General features: G+C 58.4%; 1 protein-coding gene across 2 annotated transcripts in view; it reads left to right on the top strand.

Moving 5' to 3' along the window:
- The first annotated feature begins 308 nt into the window (after positions 1 to 308).
- Positions 309 to 20,443, top strand: part of SCAP (SREBF chaperone) — a 61,986-nt gene continuing 41,851 nt past the window's right edge. Inside the window, exons 1-2 of one of the 2 annotated variants that reach the window (XM_064409792.1) lie at positions 309 to 482; positions 14,837 to 15,024. In XM_064409792.1, coding sequence (XP_064265862.1) covers positions 14,903 to 15,024 — 122 coding nt within the window. In that variant the 5' untranslated portion in view covers positions 309 to 482; positions 14,837 to 14,902. Of the gene's footprint in view, positions 510 to 14,836; positions 15,025 to 20,443 lie in introns of both variants that reach the window. The other variant, XM_064409874.1, reaches the window with a different exon arrangement.

The raw sequence follows: 20,443 nt of genomic DNA, 5'->3' as shown, positions 1-20,443 counted from the left end.
TCTGCCCGAACCCCAGCGCGGCCCGTGCCCGGTCCCGGTGCCCGGTCCCGCTCCACGTGCTCCCGCCGCCGCGCCGCTTCCGGGGGCGTGGCCGGAGGGACGGGGCGTGGTTATGCAAATAGAGGTGTACATCGCACCGTGTGGGCGTGGCCATGCAAATAAAGCCTATATTGGGAGCTAACCGCTCTCGTGGGGGCGTGGTCGGAGCTGCGTGGGCGTGGCCACGCTGACGGCGGGGGGCGTGGCCGGCGTGCGGCGCTGCGCGCGCGCGGTCGGGGCCCGGCGGCGGCGGCGGCAGCGGGGGGAGGGCGGGAGGGGGTGGGAGAGAGCGGGCCGGGAACGGGCCGGGAACGGGCGGAAGAGCTCGGGATTCACGCGGGTCCGGAGCCCGGAGACCCCGCAGCAGAAAAAAGGAAAGGCCGGGAAAGGCCCCCGAGCGCGACGCACGCGAGCCGCGGCTGCTGGGAGGTCAAAGGGCGGAGGTGAGGAAGGAGCCGCTTCCCGGGGAGGTGAGACGGGAGCGGGCCGGGCGGGGTGGCGATCGGCCCCGGGAACGACCCCTCAGCACCTGCCGAGCCTCAGCGTCCCCCGCGGGGCCGGGCCCGCTCCCGGCCTGCCCCGCCGGCCCCGCTCCCCTCAGCTGGGGGAGCCCTGGGGAGTGCGTGCGGGGACCGGCCCCGCTCCCCTCAGCTGGGGGAGCCCTGGGGAGTGCGTGCGGGGACCGGCCCCGCTCCCCTCAGCTGGGGGAGCCCTGGGGAGTGCGTGCGGGGACCGGCCCCGCTCCCCTCAGCTAACCGCGGGGGCTGCGTGAGGGGACCGGCCCCGCTCCCCTCAGCTAACCGCGGGGGCTGCGTGAGGGGACCGGCCCCGCTCCCCTCAGCTAACCGCGGGGACTGCGTGCGGGGACCGGCCCCGCTCCCCTCAGCTAACCGTGGGGGCTGCGTGAGGGGACCGGCCCCGCTCCCCTCAGCTAACCGCGGGGGCTGCGTGAGGGGACCGGCCCCGCTCCCCTCAGCTAACCGCGGGGACTGCGTGCGGGGACCGGCCCCGCTCCCCTCAGCTAACCGCGGGGAGTGCGTGCGGGGACCGGCCCCGCTCCCCTCAGCTAACCGCGGGGGCTGCGTGAGGGGACCGGCCCCGCTCCCCTCAGCTGGGGGAGCCCTGGGGAGTGCGTGCGGGGACCGGCCCCGCTCCCGGCCTGCCCGTGCCGCGAGCGTTCCGTGCCCTGCCTCTGGGGATGGGCTCGGTGCTGCCGGGGCTCGGCACCGCCGCCTGCCCCGGAGCTGGGCGGTGTTCGGGGCCCGCAGAGAGGCAGGAACTTCGGGGGCGGCAGAGGCCCGGGGAGAGGAGGGCTTGGTGTCTGCTGCAGGAGCAGGAGAGTGGCTGTGGGACGGGATCCCAGGGATGGGGTGTGTAAGGGAACCGTGGGACTGGCACTGGAATAGTCTGTGGGGTTTGTACAGGGTCACTGAGCCCTCCGGAACCAGGCGGGTTTGATGCTCTGGCTTTTAGGGAAAGAATTCCAGGGATGGGATGTGTAAAGGGAACGGTGGGACTGGCACTGAGATACTCTGTGGGATTTGTACAGGCTCCCTGAGCCCTCCTGAACCAGAGGGCTTTGCTGCCCTGGGTTTCAGGGAAAGGATTCCGGGGATGGAATATGTAAAAAGAACGGTGGGATAGGCAGTGAAGTACTCCATGGGGTTTGTACAGGCTCTCTGAGCCCTTCAGAACCAGACAGGTTTGATGCTCTGGGTTTTAGGGAAAGGATTACAAGGATAGGATGTGTAAAGGGAACGGTGGGACTGGCAGTGAAATACTCCGTGGGTTTGTACAGGCTCCCTGAGCCCTCCTGAACCAGAGGGCTTTGCTGCCCTGGGTTTTAGGGAAGGGATTCCAGGGATGGGAACGTGTAAAGGGAACGGTGGGACTGGCAGTGAAATACTCCGTGGGTTTGTACAGGCTCCCTGAACCCTTTGGAACCAGAGGGCTTTGCTGCCCTGGGTTTTAGGGAAAGGGTTCCAGGGATGGGAACGTGTAAAGGGAACGGTGGGACTGGCACTGAAATACTCCATGGGTCTGTACAGGCTCCCTGAGCCCTCCAGAACCAGATTGGTTTGCTGCCCTGGGTTTTAGGGAAGGGATTCCAGGGATGGGAACGTGTAAAGGGAATGGTGGGACTGGCACTGAAATACTCCGTGGGTTTGTACAGGCTCCCTGAGCCCTCCTGAACCAGAGGGCTTTGCTGCCCTGGGTTTTAGGAAAAGGATTCCAGGGATGGAGTGTATAAAGGGACTGGCAGTGAAATACTCCATGGGTTTGTACAGGCTCCCTGAGCCCTTTGGAACCAGAGGGCTTTGCTGCCCGGGGCTCTGGGGATCTGGCGCTGTGCTCGCTGCAGTTATCTTGCCCCCTGAATCATGAACTTTGGGATTTGGTCAAAATTTAGGACTCGACTTCCTCGTGTGAGTCAGAATGAATATCTTTACATTATCTTTAATCTAACGAGCGAGGAGCTTTTGCAATGCTGAGGCAGTTGTGGGGCTGTGTTTGGGAGAATCCCGAGGAAAGAACTCCGGAAGGATTTTGGCCTCAGTGCCAGAATTTCCTGAATGCAGCATCCACGTGTTGTTCCGGGTTGTTGAAAGGCAAACCGAGTTTCTTTTCATTCAAGGGGCAGAGATGAGGCGTGAGCTCCCTCTCTGTGAAACCAGAGCTGCAAGGGCAGGACTGGGGTGGTAAATTTGGGATTACACGAGCTGTTGTGTAATGCAGAAAGGAGATTAGCTGGCTGGGACTGGGAAGAGAGGAAAACACGCCGGGATGTTCCCTGGACGTGTGACACAGCTCCGTGTTTCCAGGTACAACTTGGCATGGCTTCTTTTTCCAATCATGATTCAAATAGAGCATCCCAAAAGAGCCCTGAACAATCAGGGTTTGTCTCAGGAGCATTAAAATAGTATTTTAAGTGTCAGAATCCTATGATGAATGAATTAGCCAAGCTCTCACTGAGTTACTCAACACTGTTTTCAGTCAGGGGGTTGCTGGGCCTGTCTGGCGTCAGAGCTTGGATCATTATGCACCAAAAACTCCCCTTTTTTCCCCTCTCTGATGAGAATTTAAAAAGTAGAACAGGTACAGCTCGAGGAACAAAAATAGCATTACCTGCCTGCAGTGGAATGTAGTCGGTGAGGAGCAGCAGCAGAGCCCTTCCAGCACTCCTGGGAATCCTTTCCAGGCCAGGCAGCTCAGGCACCCCCTTCCCTTCCTCCCCTTGCCCAGGAGACTCCCCAGGAGCTCTGGGGACAGGGGGGCACACGGGGCTCGTGGCACTGGGGGGAGGTGTGGCAGCAGCTTGCCTTGGCTCCAATACCTGTGATTATAATTCCTTTGAATCCCCTTCTCCCCTGGTGCAGGGCATTTAAGGGTGGGAAAGGAAAGCTGAAGGAACTGGGCAGTTCCGTGGTGGTGCAGCTGCTGTTCCCACGTCTGGGAGTGTTGCTGCTCACATCCAAGGTACCCAGGACAGGGAGGAGCAGGGAATTGGGGGTGGCTGTCTGGGAGGGAACCTTTCCATTCATGTCCTCAGGTGAAAACCCAGCCCCAAAGGCTCAGAACAGCCTTGGTCTTTTGGCATAACTGGGAAAAGTAAAATTCTCCTCCCAGGAAAAGAATGAATTCAGCTGGAGTGAGAGCCTGGTGGGCAGTGGAGAGGGGAGCAGGACTGCAGTTCTTAAATCTGAATTAATCTTGTATGGAGCATTGTGATGGAGGAATAATAGTTGGTTTGTTTACAAAGGACAATGGCCCAGTCAGACTTCGGGACTTGCTGCCTCGCAGAGGAGTTTTGGGATTGTTTCTCCATCTGGAAGAAAGAGTGCAGTGATTTCCTGAGCCTGGCTTCCTAGCTGGTGATGATTAGAAAGGAAAATGTTTAGTTCAGTGTGCTGCTGGGGATGCCCAGTGTCCCTGCTCGGGGCTGGCACCCTGGCAGCTGCTGTGCTCAGCCCTGCCCTGCTGTGACCCAGAACCTGTGGAAAGCCAATGCCAGGCAGGTGTGTCACCTTACAGGGGCTGTGTCCCTCTGCCAGCCCCAGAGATCTGCCAGTGCAGACTCCTGAGCCGTGGCAATGGTCCTGAGCAGAGCTTTGGGGTTGTTTTTGAGGGAGCCGTGCAGGGCAGTGCATGCTCAGGGTTATGTGTACATGTTTGCTTTTATTTCATGGATAAATGGTCAGAACTGTGGGCTTTGTCTCCCTTTTGTCATCCCGCACATCCTGCCTCTGAGGGGATCCCTGGTAATGCCACGACTGACCCCAGAGTTCCAGAGTCAGGGGGGAACACGGCTGGGGCTGTGTGGAAATGGGAGCGTGCTCCCCAGAGAGCCAAGGGCACACTTCTGGGTCCCTGCCAAATCCACGGGTGTGGAAAGCCTTCACCTCACAGCAGCCCAGCTGCTGCTGCCCCCCAGGCCTCCCCTGAAATGGGAGCACTCTTGGTTCATGTTTCCACAAGGTGTTTTCAGGGAAAAACTTAAAGGATATAAAAGCTCTAATTACAGTCAGTCAGGAAACCCCTGCCAGTGGCAGCTGGCCCTTGCTGCAGGGGGGGTTCATGGTGCTCAGCAGATGTTTGAGGGGTTTTGGGGGGGATTGGTGGCTGGCCCTTGCTGCAGGAGGGGTTCATGGTGCTCAGCAGACATTGCTGAGGGGTTTTGGGGGGATTGGTAGCTGGCCCCTGCTGCAGGGGGGGTTCATGGTGCTCAGCAGATGTTTGAGGGGTTTTGGGGGGGATTGGTAGCTGGCCCCTGCTGCAGGGGGGGTTCATGGTGCTCAGCAGATGTTTGAGGGGTTTTGGGGGGGATTGTCAGCTGGCCCCTGCTGCAGGAGGGGTTCATGGTGCTCAGCAGACATTGCTGAGGGGTTTTGGGGGGATTTTCTTCTAGGAGGCAGATGGACCCCGTATGGAATATGGGTTTGGAAAATGCAGAGTTCTGCTCAGAGGGTTTGCATGGATGTGTTTTACCTGGGAAGGGTTTTGGGAGGCTGCTCCTGGGGCTGGAGCAGGGACCTGGCACAGCAGGGCTGGGAAAGGCTCCAGGTCCTTCCAGGGACAATGTTTGCCCATCCTGGGCACTCCTGAAGGTGTTACTGTCCCCTGGAGCTGCCCCTGCCCTGCCACACTGTGGGCCCAAGCATGCGTCGTGGCACATCCCTTAAAAAGAGTTGCAGAGGAGGGGAAAGTTCAGGTATTCAGACGTGAATTTGTATTTTGAGTTTGTCTGTTGCAGGAGCAAACACCAAACCATGCAGACAGAATGTGTTGCCTGCGTTAAACGGGCTGGTTTGGGTTTTATTTCCTAATATTGGTCATTAACCAGCGAGGCTGATTTCTGTTCTCAAGGGGGGTTTTGAGCCAGGAAATGTGTGCTCTGCAGGGAGAGGAAGAAGCAGGGATGGAGCTGTGCTCAGCTCAGATCCTGCTTTGCTGAGGTGGAAGATAACTGAGGAAAAGAGAATCTGAGCTCCTTGGGGTGGTGAATGGCTCCGGGTGCTTCCAGGCCAGCTTTGCCTCACAGAGCAGAGCTGGAGCTGGGCAGGAATCCTTGAAGTGCTGATTTATGGGCGCTTCCAGCACCCCTGCAGTCAGGGTGATTCAAACCCAGAGGTGTTTCTGTTCCTCTTTTGAAGAGCAGCAAGGCCACAAAGGGAGGATTAAGATAAAAATCAAACCTGACTGTCAGAGGGCATTATTCTGGGAATGTCCTCATGGCAAGAAGGAAAGGAAAGAACAGAGAGGAAAACTTGATGTGTGGCATCCCCAAAACGGGAGTGTTCAGCACCTTTTGACTTTGGTGAGCAACTGGTGGTGCTGGCAGGCTACAAAAAGGAAGAGCAGCTTTGCAAGCTGTCGTTTCAGGGAGGTATTTCTGTCTGGGAGCTCAAAGCACGGGCTAAAAAAGACCTGAAAGCTTTAGGGGGCGTCTGTTGAGACACAGAAAAAGTCAGTGATGTTCTTAAAGCCGGGAGGAGAGCGAGCAGTTGGTGAGGGTGGGAGGGGGACAGAGGGAATGGGGAGCAGTGCTCATCCCCAAACCCTGCAGCAGTGGGAGATGGTTGGGAAGCACCTGGCCAGGTGCAGCAGTGCAGAATGGCTGCTCTGCTTTGCCACAGCCCCTCCCTGGCAAGGTGGGCTTGCTCTTTCTAGGACAAGGTGCCAGGGCTGTTTCTGCCTGCAGAAAAGCAGCTGTGGCCATGAATCCTCTCAGGTTTGAGTTTAATCCAAAAGAGTCTTGAGTAGGTGCAACTGGAACAAACTCCAGGCCTAGGAAGGTGCCAGTCTGTGAGGGGCAAAATCGTGGTGAAACAAATGAGTGTACTCAGAGCAGCACTAACAGCCTTGTTAGTGGCCTGGGGGCTCTGGGGGCTCACTGAGCATTCTGGGGGCTCACTCAGCACTCGGGGGGCTCTGAGGGCTCACTCAGCACTCAGGGGGGCTCTGGGGGCTCACTCAGCACTCAGGGGGGCTCTGGGGGCTCACTCAGCACTCGGGGGGGCTCTGGGGCTCACTCAGCACTCGGGGGGCTCACTCAGCACTCGGGGGGCTCACCCATCACCCAGGGGGGCTCTGGGGGCTCACTCAGCACTCGGGGGGCTCACTCAGCACTCGGGGGGCTCACTCATCACCCAGGGGGGCTCTGGGGGGCTCACTCAGCACTCAGGGGGGCTCTGGGGGCTCACTCAGCACTCGGGGGGCTCACTCAGCACTCGGGGGGCTCACTCATCACCCAGGGGGGCTCTGGGGGGCTCACTCAGCACTCAGGGGGGCTCTGGGGGCTCACTCAGCACTCGGGGGGCTCACTCAGCACTCGGGGGGCTCACTCATCACCCAGGGGGGCTCTGGGGGGCTCACCCATCACCCAGGGGGGCTCTGGGGGCTCACTCAGCACTCGGGGGGCTCACTCATCACCCAGGGGGGCTCTGGGGGGCTCACTCAGCACTCAGGGGGGCTCTGGGGGCTCACTCAGCACTCGGGGGGCTCTGGGGGCTCACTCAGAACTCAGGGGGGCTCTGGGGGCTCACTCAGCACTCGGGGGGCTCACTCAGCACTCAGGGGGCTCTGAGGGCTCACTCAGCACTCAGGGAGCTCTGGGGGGCTCACTCAGCACTCGGGGGGCTCTGGGGGCTCACTCAGCACTCAGGGGGCTCACTCAGCACTCAGGGGGCTCTGGGGCTCACTCAGCACTGCAGTGCCAGAACAGACCGTGCCCACTCAAGTTGTACATGCCATAAAGCAGGCAAGGGCTGCACGTGTGACTCAGGAGTGAGAAATGGGTTGGAGCAATTAAACATGGCCTGGAATTGGGCTGGTGGTGAGGAAGGACAGCGCTGAGGTCGGGATTCCAGCAAAAATAGCCAGCTGCAGGCACGAGGATAATTGATGAGGTGTAATCCCTAATTAAGGGAAGCTGGTGACGTCCTGTGTGTGTGGGAGGTGACAGCTGGAGTGTGGGAATTACTGGGGGAGCAGTTGGACCCGAGGGCTGCTCCAGCCTCAGCAGTTCCCTGGCCCCACATCCCCCCGGGGCTGAATTCCCTGGCTCCACATCCCCCGGGCTGGCTGTGCCCACTGGGAGCAGAAAGGGTTAAACAGCACGGAGGGGCCCAGGGAAAGCAAAACCAAACCCTGCCTGACACCTGTAGGCATTTGTGGGACTGCTGAAGAGCAGGTTGGATAAACATCTGCTGGGAATAACTTGGGCAGAGCTCGTTTTGCTCTGAGTGAGCCCCCAGAGTCCCTGCAGCCCTGTGACTGTCACTGCAGCCCTGTGTCCCTGCTGTCCCTGTGACTGTCACTGCTGTGGGCCCCTGTGACTGTCACTGCAGCCCTGTGTCCCTGCTGTCCCTGTGACTGTCACTGCTCTGGCTGTGGGTCCCTGTGACTGTCACTGCTCTGGCTGTGGGTCCCTGTGACTGTCCCTGCAGCCCTGTGTCCCTCCTGTCCCTGTGACTGTCACTGCTCTGGCTGTGGGTCCCTGTGACTGTCACTGCTGTGGGCTGTGGGTCCCTGTGACTGTCACTGCAGCCCTGTGTCCCTGCTGTCCCTGTGACTGTCACTGCTCTGGGCTGTGGGTCCCTGTCCTGCTGGCAGGATGGGGGGTGCTGTGTCCCTGTGACTGTCACTGCTCTGGCTGTGGGTCCCTGTGACTGTCACTGCTCTGGCTGTGGGTCCCTGTCCTGCTGGCAGGATGGGGGGTGCTGTGTCCCTGTGACTGTCACTGCAGCCCTGTGTCCCTGCTGTCCCTGTGACTGTCACTGCTCTGGCTGTGGGTCCCTGTGACTGTCACTGCTCTGGCTGTGGGTCCCTGTCCTGCTGGCAGGATGGGGGGTGCTGTGTCCCTGTGACTGTCACTGCTCTGGCTGTGGGTCCCTGTCCTGCTGGCAGGATGGGGGGTGCTGTGTCCCTCGGGGCTGGCACCCAGTGGTGCCCAGGGAGCTCTCGGGGCTGTGCCCCAGGGCTCGGCTGCAGCTGGCGTCCCTCGGGCTTTGCTGGGGACTGAGGGTGGCCTGGGCTCTCTGGTGCTTGTCCATGACATGAGCAGTGCTGGGGCCTCAGGGTGGCACAGACCAGACCAGGTTACCGTTCCATGAGTGGCACAGAACCAGGGGATGGTGGGTTGGCTTGGACAGGACCTTAAAGCCCATCTTGTTCCATTCCCTGCCATGGCAGGGGCACCTTCCACTGTCCCAGCTCTAAACCCTGTCCAGCCTGGCCTTGGATTATCCAGGCATTGAGCAGCCACAGCTTCTTCTCTTCCAGGGCCTCTCCACCCTCCCTGGAACAATTCCTAATTCCCAGTATCCCATCCTCTGGCAGTGGGAGCCATTCCCTGTGTCCTGTCCCTCCATCCTTGTCCCCAGTCCCTCTCCAGCTCTCCTGGAGCCCCATCCCATCCCCAGCCCAGCTGTGGGCATCCAAACACTCACAGCTGTGCCAACACCCCAGGATGGTTTGGGTTGGATTGGAGGGACCTCAAAAGCCCACCCAGTGCCACCCCTGCCGTGGCAGGGACACCTCCCACTGTCCCAGGTGCTCCCAGCCCTGTCCAGCCTGGCCTTGGGCACTGCCAGGGATCCAGGGGCAGCCACAGCTGCTCTGGGAATTCCATGCCAGCCAGGAATTCCCAATTCCCAATCTCCCATCCATCCCTGCCCTCTGGCAGTGGGAGCCATTCCCTGTGTCCTGTCCCTCCATCCTTGTCCCCAGTCCCTCTCCAGCTCCCTGGAGCCCCTTCAGGCCCTGCCAGGGCTCTGAGCTCTCCCTGGAGCTTCTCCTCTCCAGGGGAGCATTCCCAGCTCTGGAGCAGCTCCAGGTCCTGTTGGACCCCAAGACTTTGCACAAGCCCAGGCAGAAGACCCAAAAGCATTTTGCCTATTTTGTACCCCAGACAAGAGGCCTGGGCTGAGATGTTCACCCTGCTCTGGTGGGGAGGATTGCAAAGGAGCACGAGTAGAATCAGCACCTGTAGTAGAAGAGGAGGAGCCTTGCAGGTGTGTGCTGGACAGGCTGTTCACACCAGGCTCCAGCCCGAGTAGGGATGGATGAGTGAGTGCCTGTGCCCGGCCTGGAGGGCCAGGGGAGGTGGCGCTGCCCAGCTGGGGTTTTGGGATGGAACTGCACGGGGCTCTTGCATCAGCTCTGGTATTTTTAGGAGAAAGTGATTCCCCAGCCACTTGTGGAGCACGGATAAACAAAGAGGAGGATTGATGCCAAAGGGAGCACGTGGGGTGAGGCTTTGTGTCAGCCTTTGGCTCTGGCCTCTCTGGGTCCCTGTGGTTCCTGAGCGGGGCCAGGAGGGCACCAGGAGAGCAGGCTGGGCACCCTGCAGCCAGCCAGCCTCGTGTGCCAGGCCCTGGAGCCGAGGGAAGTGACCTGGCTGTGCTCAGCAGTGCTCACTGTGTGCCTGTGCCCCCCGAGACGGGCGCAGGGTCCTGGCAGAGGATTTCCTGGCTTAGCTGGGTTTGTTTTGAGCTGCTGCTCTGGACTGATGCACACAGGGAGCTGCACACACGTCCCTGGGGTCCCTTCCTGATCAAACTGCGGCAGCTGGAGGAGCCTTCCCAGGCTGCTCCCTGTCTGTGGGCACCCTTGGGAGCTGCTCCCTGTCTGTGGGCACCCTTGGGAGCTGCTCCCTGTCTGTGGGCACCCTTGGGAGCTGCTCCCTGTCTCTGGGCACCCTTGGGAGCTGCTCCCTGTCTGTGGGCACCCTTGGGAGCTGCTCCTTGTCTCTGGGCACCTTTGGGAGCTGCTCCCTGTCTCTGGGCACCCTTGGGAGCTGCTCTGGGCACCCTTGGGAGCTGCTCCCTGTCTCTGGGCACCCTTGGGAGCTGCTCCCTGTCTGTGGGCACCCTTGGGAGCTGCTCCTTGTCTCTGGGCACCCTTGGGAGCTGCTCCCTGTCTGTGGGCACCCTTGGGAGCTGCTCCCTGTCTCTGGGCACCCTTGGGAGCTGCTCCCTGTCTCTGGGCACCCTTGGGAGCTGCTCCCTGTCTCTGGGCACCCTTGGGAGCTGCTCCTTGTCTCTGGGCACCCTTGGGAGCTGCTCTGGGCACCCTTGGGAGCTGCTCCCTGTCTGTGGGCACCCTTGGGAGCTGCTCTGGGCACCCTTGGGAGCTGCTCCTTGTCTCTGGGCACCCTTGGGAGCTGCTCCCTGTCTGTGGGCACCCTTGGGAGCTGCTCCCTGTCTCTGGGCACCCTTGGGAGCTGCTCCCTGTCTCTGGGCACCCTTGGGAGCTGCTCTGGGCACCCTTGGGAGCTGCTCCCTGTCTCTGTTCTTGTTCTCTGTTTCCTTGTGTTTGGGATCTCTGTGCAAGGGAGCTTCCCTTGGCAAGCAGAGGAGGGAACTTTGAAATCATGGTTTTTCTAAATGTGGGTATTTTCTCTGTTTGTCACAAACCCCAAACTTCTGTGCTCCGTGCCTCTGATGTGGAACATCCCATCCTGTCTCATGATCCACAGCACCAAGCTGTTGCCTGGTGCTGTGGGGAGCATTTTGGGGAGGAAGAAAGGATGGAAACCACATTCAGGGAATGACTTCCAAAGCAGGAGTGTAACTGGGTTCTTCTCTTGTGGCAGAAACGTTTAAAGATGTCCTGAAAACCGTTTTGGAGACTGATTTTGAATGTCAGCCCCTGTTCTGGGAGCAGATAACTTTATCTGGCATACGGAGGTTACTGAAGTGTTCTCTTCAGATCTTTGTTGTCGTTGCTACTCCAGCTTTTCCAGAGATGTTAACAATCTGTAACGTGAGTGAAATGCCCCTTATAAAACGGGTCTGTTCCAGACAGCCTCGGAATTTTCAAACCCAAACTGTAAATGAATGTTGTACGGGGAACGGGCAAAAAGAAATGGGGCAGAGCTGGCAAAGTCCGGCAGAGCGGGGAAATGAAGAAAGGCTGCACGGTTTGGGGTGGAAATGTGATCAAAAACTGAACCCCTTGGAGCCAGGCCTCGTCCCTGGCAGCAGTGCTGGGATTAACCCTTTAGAGCCTGGCCTTGTCCCTGGCAGCAGCAGTAGGATTAACCCCTTACAGCCCGGCCTTGTCCCTGGCAGCAGCAGCAGGATTAACCCCTTGCAGCCAGGCCCTGTCCCTGACAGCAGTGCTGGGATTAACCCTTTACAGCCCGGCCTTGTTGCTGGCAGCAGCAGCAGGATTAACCCCTTGCAGCCAGGCCTTGTCCCTGATAGCAGTGCTGGGATTAACCCCTTGCAGCCAGGCCTTGTCCCTGATAGCAGTGCTGGGATTAACCCCTTGCAGCCAGGCCTTGTCCCTGATAGCAGTGCTGGGATTAACCCCTTGCAGGCAGCAGCTCCCCGGGGTTGGAGCACAGCTGGGATTTTCCCATAGGAAGTGCTGTGCTCCTCGTGACCCCCGTGTCCTCTGGCAGCACAAAGGCCCTTTTTCTTCCCATGGGAATGCCAGGGGAGAGCAGGACCTGGCTGTTAGAGCCCATTGTGCAGCTTTTCTCTGAAGGAGCTTGTCTGGAGGCAGGCTCTTGTTTTCCCACCTCTGGAGCCCTGAGGAATGTTCCCTGGCCCTGCATGGGGGACGGTCCCTGCCTGCTGAGGAGAGGAGAGCTGGGTTCAGGTCTGTGCCTCTCTCCCTTTGTGGGCAGTGGGGTTTGGGGGCTCCCAGGGCAGTGACAGCAGTGGCTGATGGCTCAGAGCATCGGAGCCCTGAGCCACCTCCAGGGCCCAGCAGAGGGCAAGGAGATCCAGCTGCTTTGCTGGGGTGTGAGCAGCCCAGGATCTGCTTTCTGATCTGCAGGGAGCCAGATTTCCCTTGCTCTGGGGTGCCCGTGGTGCTGGGTTTGGGCAGTGGGGAGGGCTGGGAGCCCGTGGATCAGCTGGTTTGTGATGGATCCTGTGCTCCGTGTGAGCTGGGGGGAGCCAGGAGTGGGGGAAACACCTGTAAGCCTGCCTGTGTTTCAGGATAGCAGGGAGGCTCTGTCCAGCTGAGGTGTGGCAGTCATGCAGCAATCTGAGCTGCTCTGGTGCCACTCCTGCTGCTTCCACGAGTTCTGGGGCTGCTCTGAAGGCTCTCTGATCCCCCTGGAGCCTCAGTGAAGGCAGGAGGTTCCCTGATCCCTCTGGAGCCTCTGTGGGATTGGTGGATTTATGGGTACAAGGCAGTGCCTGCAGCACCAGGAGGGCGAATTACTGCTGGTGGTCCTTGGCCCACCTGGCCCTCAGGGCTGTGAGCATCACATTGAGCCTTTCCCTTCCCCTTTCCCTTCCCCTTCCCCTTCCCCTTCCCCTTTCCCTTCCCCTTCCCCTTCCCCTTCCCCTTCCCCTTCCCCTTCCCCTTCCCCTTCCCCTTTCCCTTTCCCTTCCCCTTCCCCTTCCCCTTCCCCTTCCCCTTCCCCTTCCCCTTCCCCTTCCCCTTCCCCTTCCCCTTCCCCTTCCCCTTCCCCTTTCCCCTTTCCCCTTCCCCTTCCCCTTCCCCTTCCCCTTCCCCTTCCCCTTCCCCTTCCCCTTCCCCTTCCCCTTCCCCTTCCCCTTCCCCTTCCCCTTCCCCTTTCCCCTTCCCCTTCCCCTTCCCCTCCCTTTGGTTAAAATCCCCTTTGGAGGTTCAGATGTAGGCAACACCATGGGGCAAATTACTGAATGTACTGAAGTGCAAGGAAAGCACTATGGAACAGGGATTTATTTGGGATTTTTCCTTGTTTCCCCTCTCCAGCTTCACTGGCTCTGCTGAATGTGTTTATTACACTAATGCTGAGCCTGCTTCCAGAACATTTTGTGGGAAACTGAGGAGTTGAGTGCACCTAAAACCCCAGGTGACTGTGTGTTGGAAAAGGGGAACTTTTCTACCTTTGTTAGTTTATCCTCTCAGCTCACAGTGGGCTCTGCTGTGTTTCCCTGCCCTCAGTGCCCAGGGAGGCTCCTGGGAAGGCTGTAAAGCCTTGCAGAAGAAATGTAAAGAATTTGGAACATGTAACTATTGTTGAGTGAGATAAAAGCTTTTGTCTGGGGAAAAGTACCAAGTTTGGGTTGATTTTTCCTGCAAAGGGAAGTTCTACATTTCTTCCCTCTGCTGGTCAGCCTTGGTTTTGTGAGAGTGCAGGAGCCAGGGGGGTCAGGCTGTGCTCCAGGGAACAGGAGGAGAGGGAACGGCCTCAGGCTGGGCCAGGGGAGTGCAGGGTGGAAATTTGGGAAATTTGGAAAATGCCTTCATTGTGAGAGTGCAGGAGCCAGGGGGTTCGGGCTGTGCTCCAGGGAACAGGAGGAGAGGGAATGGCAGGGTGGAAATTTGGGAAATTCCTTCCCTAAAGAGTGTTAAGTGTGGGCAGTGCTGAGTCCCCACCCCTGGAGGTGTCCCTGGAGGTGGCACTCAGTGCTCTGGGCTGGGGACAAGGTGGGCATGGGGCACAGGCTGACTCAGTGGCCTTGGGGGTTTTTCCAAGCTCACTAATCCAGGGATTCTGTGCTGTGTCCATCTCTGGTACCTGAAGCAAACCAGAAATGTCACCTGTGTGCTGCAAGGGACACATCCTCTGCCCTCGAGTTTCCAGGCAAGCTTTGTCTTGGATTTGCAGCCATGCAAGGGGCAAGAAATTCTCCTTTAACATTTGTCCTGCAATCCACGGGTTTATTTTGGCTTAGACAATCTCTGTTTGCAGAAATGCCTTGGAGCAGGAACAATTCCTGCTGTTCACTCGTAGGAGCTCTGTCACAGCATAAAGCAAATAAAGATGGCAGAGTTTAATATGCAACCCCCCAAGTGATACAGAAACACAGCTTTGGAACGCTCTGTGTTTTCTTACAGAACGCTGCTGTTGGCAGCAGGTGAAGAGAGCAAATAGAAAGTTCTCCTCCTTGAAATGACCAGAAATTGTTGCTCCTCCCCAGAGCACCTTCTGGCAGCTCAGGCTGCTCAGAGAGCCACTTCTGGTGTATTTTTTGCCCCCTGTTGTTGTTGAGTTCCTCCTGGAACAGGGGTGGTCCAGTCCTGACAGTGAGTTGAGATCTGCTCAGTCACTTCATAGAACCAAGAAATAAATCCCAGGAGGGTTTGTGCTGCAAAGGGCCTTTAGGATCATCCAGTTCCACCGCTGCCATGGCAGAGGCACCTTCTGCAATCCAGGCCCTGTCCAGCCTGGCTTTGGGCACTGCCAGGGATCCAGGGCAGCCCCAGCTGCTCTGGGCACCAGTGCCAGCCCTGCCCACCCTGCCAGGGACGATTCCTTCCTGAACGCTGGGGATCGTTCCAAAAGGAGCTGATTTAAAGGTTTGTTTCCCTTCTGCTCACTGTTTGTCCCCTTTGCCCTCCCCAGCTGGAGCCAGTGCCCCCCTGCAGGGCTGCCCTCGCTGCTGTGGCCCGGGATGGCCTGCAGGTGAGGATGACCCTGACTGAAAGGCTGCGCGAGAGGATTTCGCGGGCGTTCTACAGCCACGGGCTGCTCTGCGCTTCCTACCCCATCCCCATCATCCTCTTCACTGCCCTCTGCATCCTGGCCTGCTGGTGAGTCCTGCCTGCTCCCTTCTGGGCCCGCCCAGAAGCTCTTTTTAAATTGAGACTTCACAGGTTTTGTCATCTTTGTGGGACAGAAGAAACAACGGGGATGAAGTGTCTGCATCTGGTGTAATAAGTAAGGACTAATTGAATGAGTGAAGTGAAGCAATAAATGAGATGAAGGTGACCCTCAAGCACCTGGTGGTGCACTCCAAAGCCATGAATTAAAAATGGGGAGGAGGAAAGCTGATCTTCCTTTGCACACCTGCCTGTCCTGTTCTCCTGCAGCCTGCACTCTTCTGTTTCATGCTTGGCATGCCCATGTGGGAGTAGATTCCCCACTCTCCTTATGGGCCCTCTTTTGGATCCCTAGTCTGCAGGTGGATATAAATTTATTCCCAGGAATGTCACACGGGCTCAGAATCATCTCCAGCAGGGCACTGTGGGGCTGGGCAAACCTTTGTCCCCAGACCATGCACACATGTGCCTGTACAGATTGTGTCTTGCAGGGTTTAATTATTTTGTCTGTTCTGGGCAAAATAAACCCGTTGTGATGATTTGCTCCCCTGTTTGTAGGAAAGCTGCACACAGACACAGGTTTTCCTTTGAGCTGTGGTGGTGGCAGGGCCTGCTTGCACATCTCAGTTAAAACACTGTCAAAGGGAGGATTTTCACACAAAAAACCTCTGAGGTGGCTTCTCCTGGCTGGAGCCCTTAGTGGTTGTGAGCAGCAGTGGGGGCATTGCTGCCTGGTTTTCCATTGCTCCACAGGGCTCCTTGTCACTTCCAAGGACAGTTTTATTCTCAGGTCTCCTGTCCTGTAGAACATGCAGCTTCTGCAAGGCCAGCCAAGTGATTCCTACATTCCTCTGTCTTTGATGTGGTTGCAGGGAGCAGCTCTGTGCTTTGGCTCCAGCTTTGCCAGGTGCAGCTTGGCAGAGGCATTTCTTCACCTGGCAGCAGAGCCAGGGCAGCGTCCCACGTGTGGCACTGTGTCACCTCACTCCTGCTTGGGGCTGGCTTCCAGGGTGGCTCAGGCTCCTCATTCCAGCTCTCCCAGGCAGCACATGCAGGACAGCTGCTGCACTGTGAAATGCTCACCCACAAAGTGTGGTGTTTGGGAGGGATCAACACGTGCAGGTTCCCTCTGAAATTCAGGATTTCCTGGAGAGGGGACAGTCTGATCAGGGTCACCAGCCCTGGTCAGGGCTTGGACCTGTCACTGCTCAGAGCTGAGGCTCCAGGCCAGGTGCCTTTGGTGGCTGTGGGATTGTGGAGTGTCTGCACTCCTGAGTGCCAGCCGTTGGGGATTCTGCAGGGACTGTTCCCTGCAGGCTGCAGGAATCCATGCAGGACACCTCAGCTGTGGAGAGTGTGTTTGCTGTCAGGAGTTCCAGGAGTCCTTAGCAGAGCAGATGCTGGCCCTGCGAGGGACAGGAGGCACAACCATGGTGACCCCCTGGAGAGCAGGAGGATCTCGGCCCGGGGTGAGGCTGAGGGGCTTGGGCCCTTCAGGAGCCTTTCTGGGGGTGTTCGGGCCCTGCTCTGAGCTGCTGTGCACCAGCCTCTGATAACGAGGGGTTAATTGTGGCCCGAGGAGTGGCTTTGCTAATTGGGACAGAACTCTTCCAGAGTGGGTCCTACACCTGCACGGCAGGTGTGAGAGTGAAGGGATGGCTGCATGGGGGCTGCTGCAGTGTGTGCTGCATGGGAGCCTGTGCAGTGTGTGCTGCATGGGAGCCTGTGCAGTGTGTGCTGCATGGGGGCTGCTGCAGTGTGTGCTGCATGGGGACTGGTGCATTGTGTGCTGCATGGGAGCTGCTGCAGTGTGTGCTGCATGGGAGCCTGTGCAGTGTGTGCTGCAGGGGAGCCTGTGCAGTGTGTGCTGCATGGGGGCTGCTGCAGTGTGTGCTGCATGGGAGCCTGTGCAGTGTGTGCTGCATGGGAGCCTGTGCAGTGTGTGCTGCATGGGGGCTGCTGCAGTGTGTGCTGCATGGGGACTGGTGCATTGTGTGCTGCATGGGAGCTGCTGCAGTGTGTGCTGCATGGGAGCCTGTGCAGTGTGTGCTGCAGGGGAGCCTGTGCAGTGTGTGCTGCATGGGGGCTGCTGCAGTGTGTGCTGCATGGGAGCCTGTGCAGTGTGTGCTGCATGGGAGCCTGTGCAGTGTGTGCTGCATGGGGGCTGCTGCAGTGTGTGCTGCATGGGAGCCTGTGCAGTGTGTGCTGCATGGGAGCCTGTGCAGTGTGTGCTGCATGGGGACTGGTGCATTGTGTGCTGCATGGGAGCCTGTGCAGTGTGTGCTGCATGGGAGCCTGTGCAGTGTGTGCTGCATGGGGGCTGCTGCAGTGTGTGCTGCATGGGGACTGGTGCATTGTGTGCTGCATGGGAGCCTGTGCAGTGTGTGCTGCATGGGGACTGGTGCATTGTGTGCTGCATGGGAGCCTGTGCAGTGTGTGCTGCATGGGAGCCTGTGCATTGTGTGCTGCATGGGGGCTGCTTCAGTGTGTGCTGCATGGGAGCCTGTGCATTGTGTGCTGCATGGGGGCTGCTTCAGTGTGTGCTGCATGGGAGCCTGTGCAGTGTGTGCTGCATGGGATCCTGTGCAGTGTGTGCTGCACGGGAGCCAGTGCAGTGTGTGCTGCACGGGAGCCAGTGCAGTGTGTGCTGCACGGGAGCCAGTGCAGTGTGTGCTGCACGGGAGCCAGTGCAGTGTGTGCTGCACGGGAGCCTGTGCAGTGTGTGCTGCACGGGGGCTGCTTCAGTGTGTGCTGCACGGGGGCTGCTGCATTGTGTGCTGCATGGGAGCCTGTGCAGTGTGTGCTGCATGGGATCCTGTGCAGTGTGTGCTGCATGGGGGCTGCTGCATTGTGTGCTGCATGGGAGCTGCTTCAGTGTGTGCTGCATGGGAGCTGCTTCAGTGTGTGCTGCATGGGGGCTGCTTCAGTGTGTGCTGCATGGGAGCCTGTGCAGTGTGTGCTGCATGGGGGCTGCTTCAGTGTGTGCTGCACGGGAGCCTGTGCAGTGTGTGCTGCATGGGAGCTGGTGCATTGTGTGCTGCATGGGGGCTGCTGCAGTGTGTGCTGCATGGGAGCTGGTGCATTGTGTGCTGCATGGGGGCTGCTGCAGTGTGTGCTGCATGGGAGCCTGTGCAGTGTGTGCTGCACGGGAGCCTGTGCAGTGTGTGCTGCATGGGAGCTGGTGCATTGTGTGCTGCATGGGGGCTGCTGCAGTGTGTGCTGCATGGCAGCTGGTGCATGGCAGCTGGTGAATTGCATTGTGCTACATGGGGACTGATGCATTTTCGTGCCTGCAGCTGGTGCCCTGTGCCATGCTGGGATGCAGGGTGCTGTTTGGCACAGCTGCCCTGCTGCACGGGAGCCGTGTGTGCTCTGTGGCAGCACTCCTGTCCCCGCTGGGTTGCACTGGTGCACCCCAGCCCCCCTGTGCAGGAGCAGCCCGGGGGGATCAGGCCAGCACTGAGGCACAGGCTCATTCGGGCAGCATTTCTGAGCTGCAGGGCTGGCAGCACCCCCAGGGCTGGCACCAGCGCAGGGCAGGGGGCTCGGGAACCATGGGAGGGCTAAAGCTGGACAAGGCCTGCAGATCGTGGAGCCCAGGCGTTCCCCCGCGTGCCAAGGCCACCCCTGAGCCGGGGTAACAGACATCCCTGCAAACGAGAGGGGGCTGGGGTCCTGAGCCCTGCACAGGGAGAGGGACGGGGAGAGGGAGAGGGAGAGGGAGCCCTGCAGAGGGAGAGGGCTGCATCAGCCCTGACTGCTGTACCTGGCCTCAAGGAGGGCTTGTGCAATTCTACTGCAGATAAATGATCTCGGTTACTGTGGCTTTCCTCCCCCTCCCAGCAGTCAAACCCCACCATTTGTGTGTGCAGACAGTTTTAAAAGCTGAAACAAAGCACAGTTGATCCAGCAGGGGTTCTGGCCTCAGGCAGGTGAGGGCAGTGCCCATGCAGGGGTAAGGAAACCACAGTCTGGTCTGGTTCTTTTGGGTGCCTTTACTCTTGGAAGGGTTTGTACAGACCCTGGGTTTAATGTCACTGACAGACAAGACACAGCATCTCTGGGCTTGAGAATAAATTAATACCCGAAGCAAAAAATCCTGTGACTCTTCTTACTCTCTAGTGCTAAAGTCTGAAAATCCAAGTTAGTCCCCACATCAGAGGCAGAGTTTTCCTCTTCTACTATAAATCCCTCTGTAGGTGACACTCATTTTCCTCATCCCTCTTGAGTGGATCTGTGTTGGAATCTGCATTTTCCCTGGAATGGGGGTGTCACCAGCCTTGTCTGACAGCAGCCCAGAGAGGAGCAGGTGCCACGTGGAAATGGCATATTCATTGGGGTGAATTTCATATTCATTGGGGTGAATTTCATATTCATTGGGGTGAATTTCATATTCATTGGGGTGAATTTCATATTCATTGGGGTGAATATGAAATGCCAGTGTCACTCTGAGGGACAGCTTTTAGTCCAGCTGAGGATTGCAGGTGACCCAGTGACTGCAGCAGCTTTAGGGCAGTTAAACAGGTTTGTTATTTAACTGAAGGCTCTGCTCCTGAAGAGTGGCAGAGCTGGCTGGAAGCAGAGCCCTGGGGAGGTGTGTGTGTGTGTACATGTTTATTTATTATTATTTATATTATTTATATTATTATTATATATTATTATTTCTGTAAGAATGCATCACTCCTGCACAGATCTGTACTGTTTGTGTGGAACCAGAGCACCTGAATCAGTCAGACTCCTCATGTCTGAGCCTCCTCTGGGGTTTCAGCATGCACTGGCAGCAGGCTGTGCTGCACAGGAGAGGGGAATCTCCTTTCTGCACAACTTCAGGGCCCTGTCAGAGGGAAGCAGGGCACAGCCACCACCACTGGCTCAGACAGGCTGTTGGTGCACTTGCCAAGGCTGAGAAGGCACTGTTGCTGCCAGCTGCCGGCCTTGGCAGCCCTCTGGAGGGCCCTGGTAGCAGATTCCCCCTCCTCAGCAGTGGGGTTCCACTGCTCTGTTTGGCCAAAAGCTTGTCCTGCTGGGAGCTGGGTTCGTGCCATGGATCAGCTCCTTCCCTCTTACCTGAGCCCTGGCAGCTCCCTGCTGCCCTCTGCCCTCGGGGGGAATGTGCAGGGAGGGATTTCCTGGAGCTCCCCTGGCCCTGCTCCTCCTTGGCCCCCTGAGCTGTTTCAGGCTGTGTCAGGTCCTTGGATGAGCACTGCTCCTCCCTCATGTGGGGGCTGCAGTGCAGCTCCTGCTGCATTCAGCAGCTCCAGCTGGTTGCAGGATCCGTGTTTGCTTTCTGTGGGGTTTCAGAGGGCTGGCAGGGTGCACAGTGACACGAGCACCTGAACAGAGCCTTTCCCAAATCAGAGCAACCTGAGCTTCCCTGTCATCTGTGCTGGATCACAGCGTGGGTGGGTGG

This window comes from Passer domesticus, chromosome 1 (genome assembly GCF_036417665.1).
Source record: "Passer domesticus isolate bPasDom1 chromosome 1, bPasDom1.hap1, whole genome shotgun sequence".
Taxonomy (NCBI): Eukaryota; Metazoa; Chordata; class Aves; order Passeriformes; family Passeridae; genus Passer; species Passer domesticus.
The sequence above is the reverse complement of the archived record's forward strand: the minus strand, read 5'-3'. Positions and strand labels throughout refer to the sequence as shown.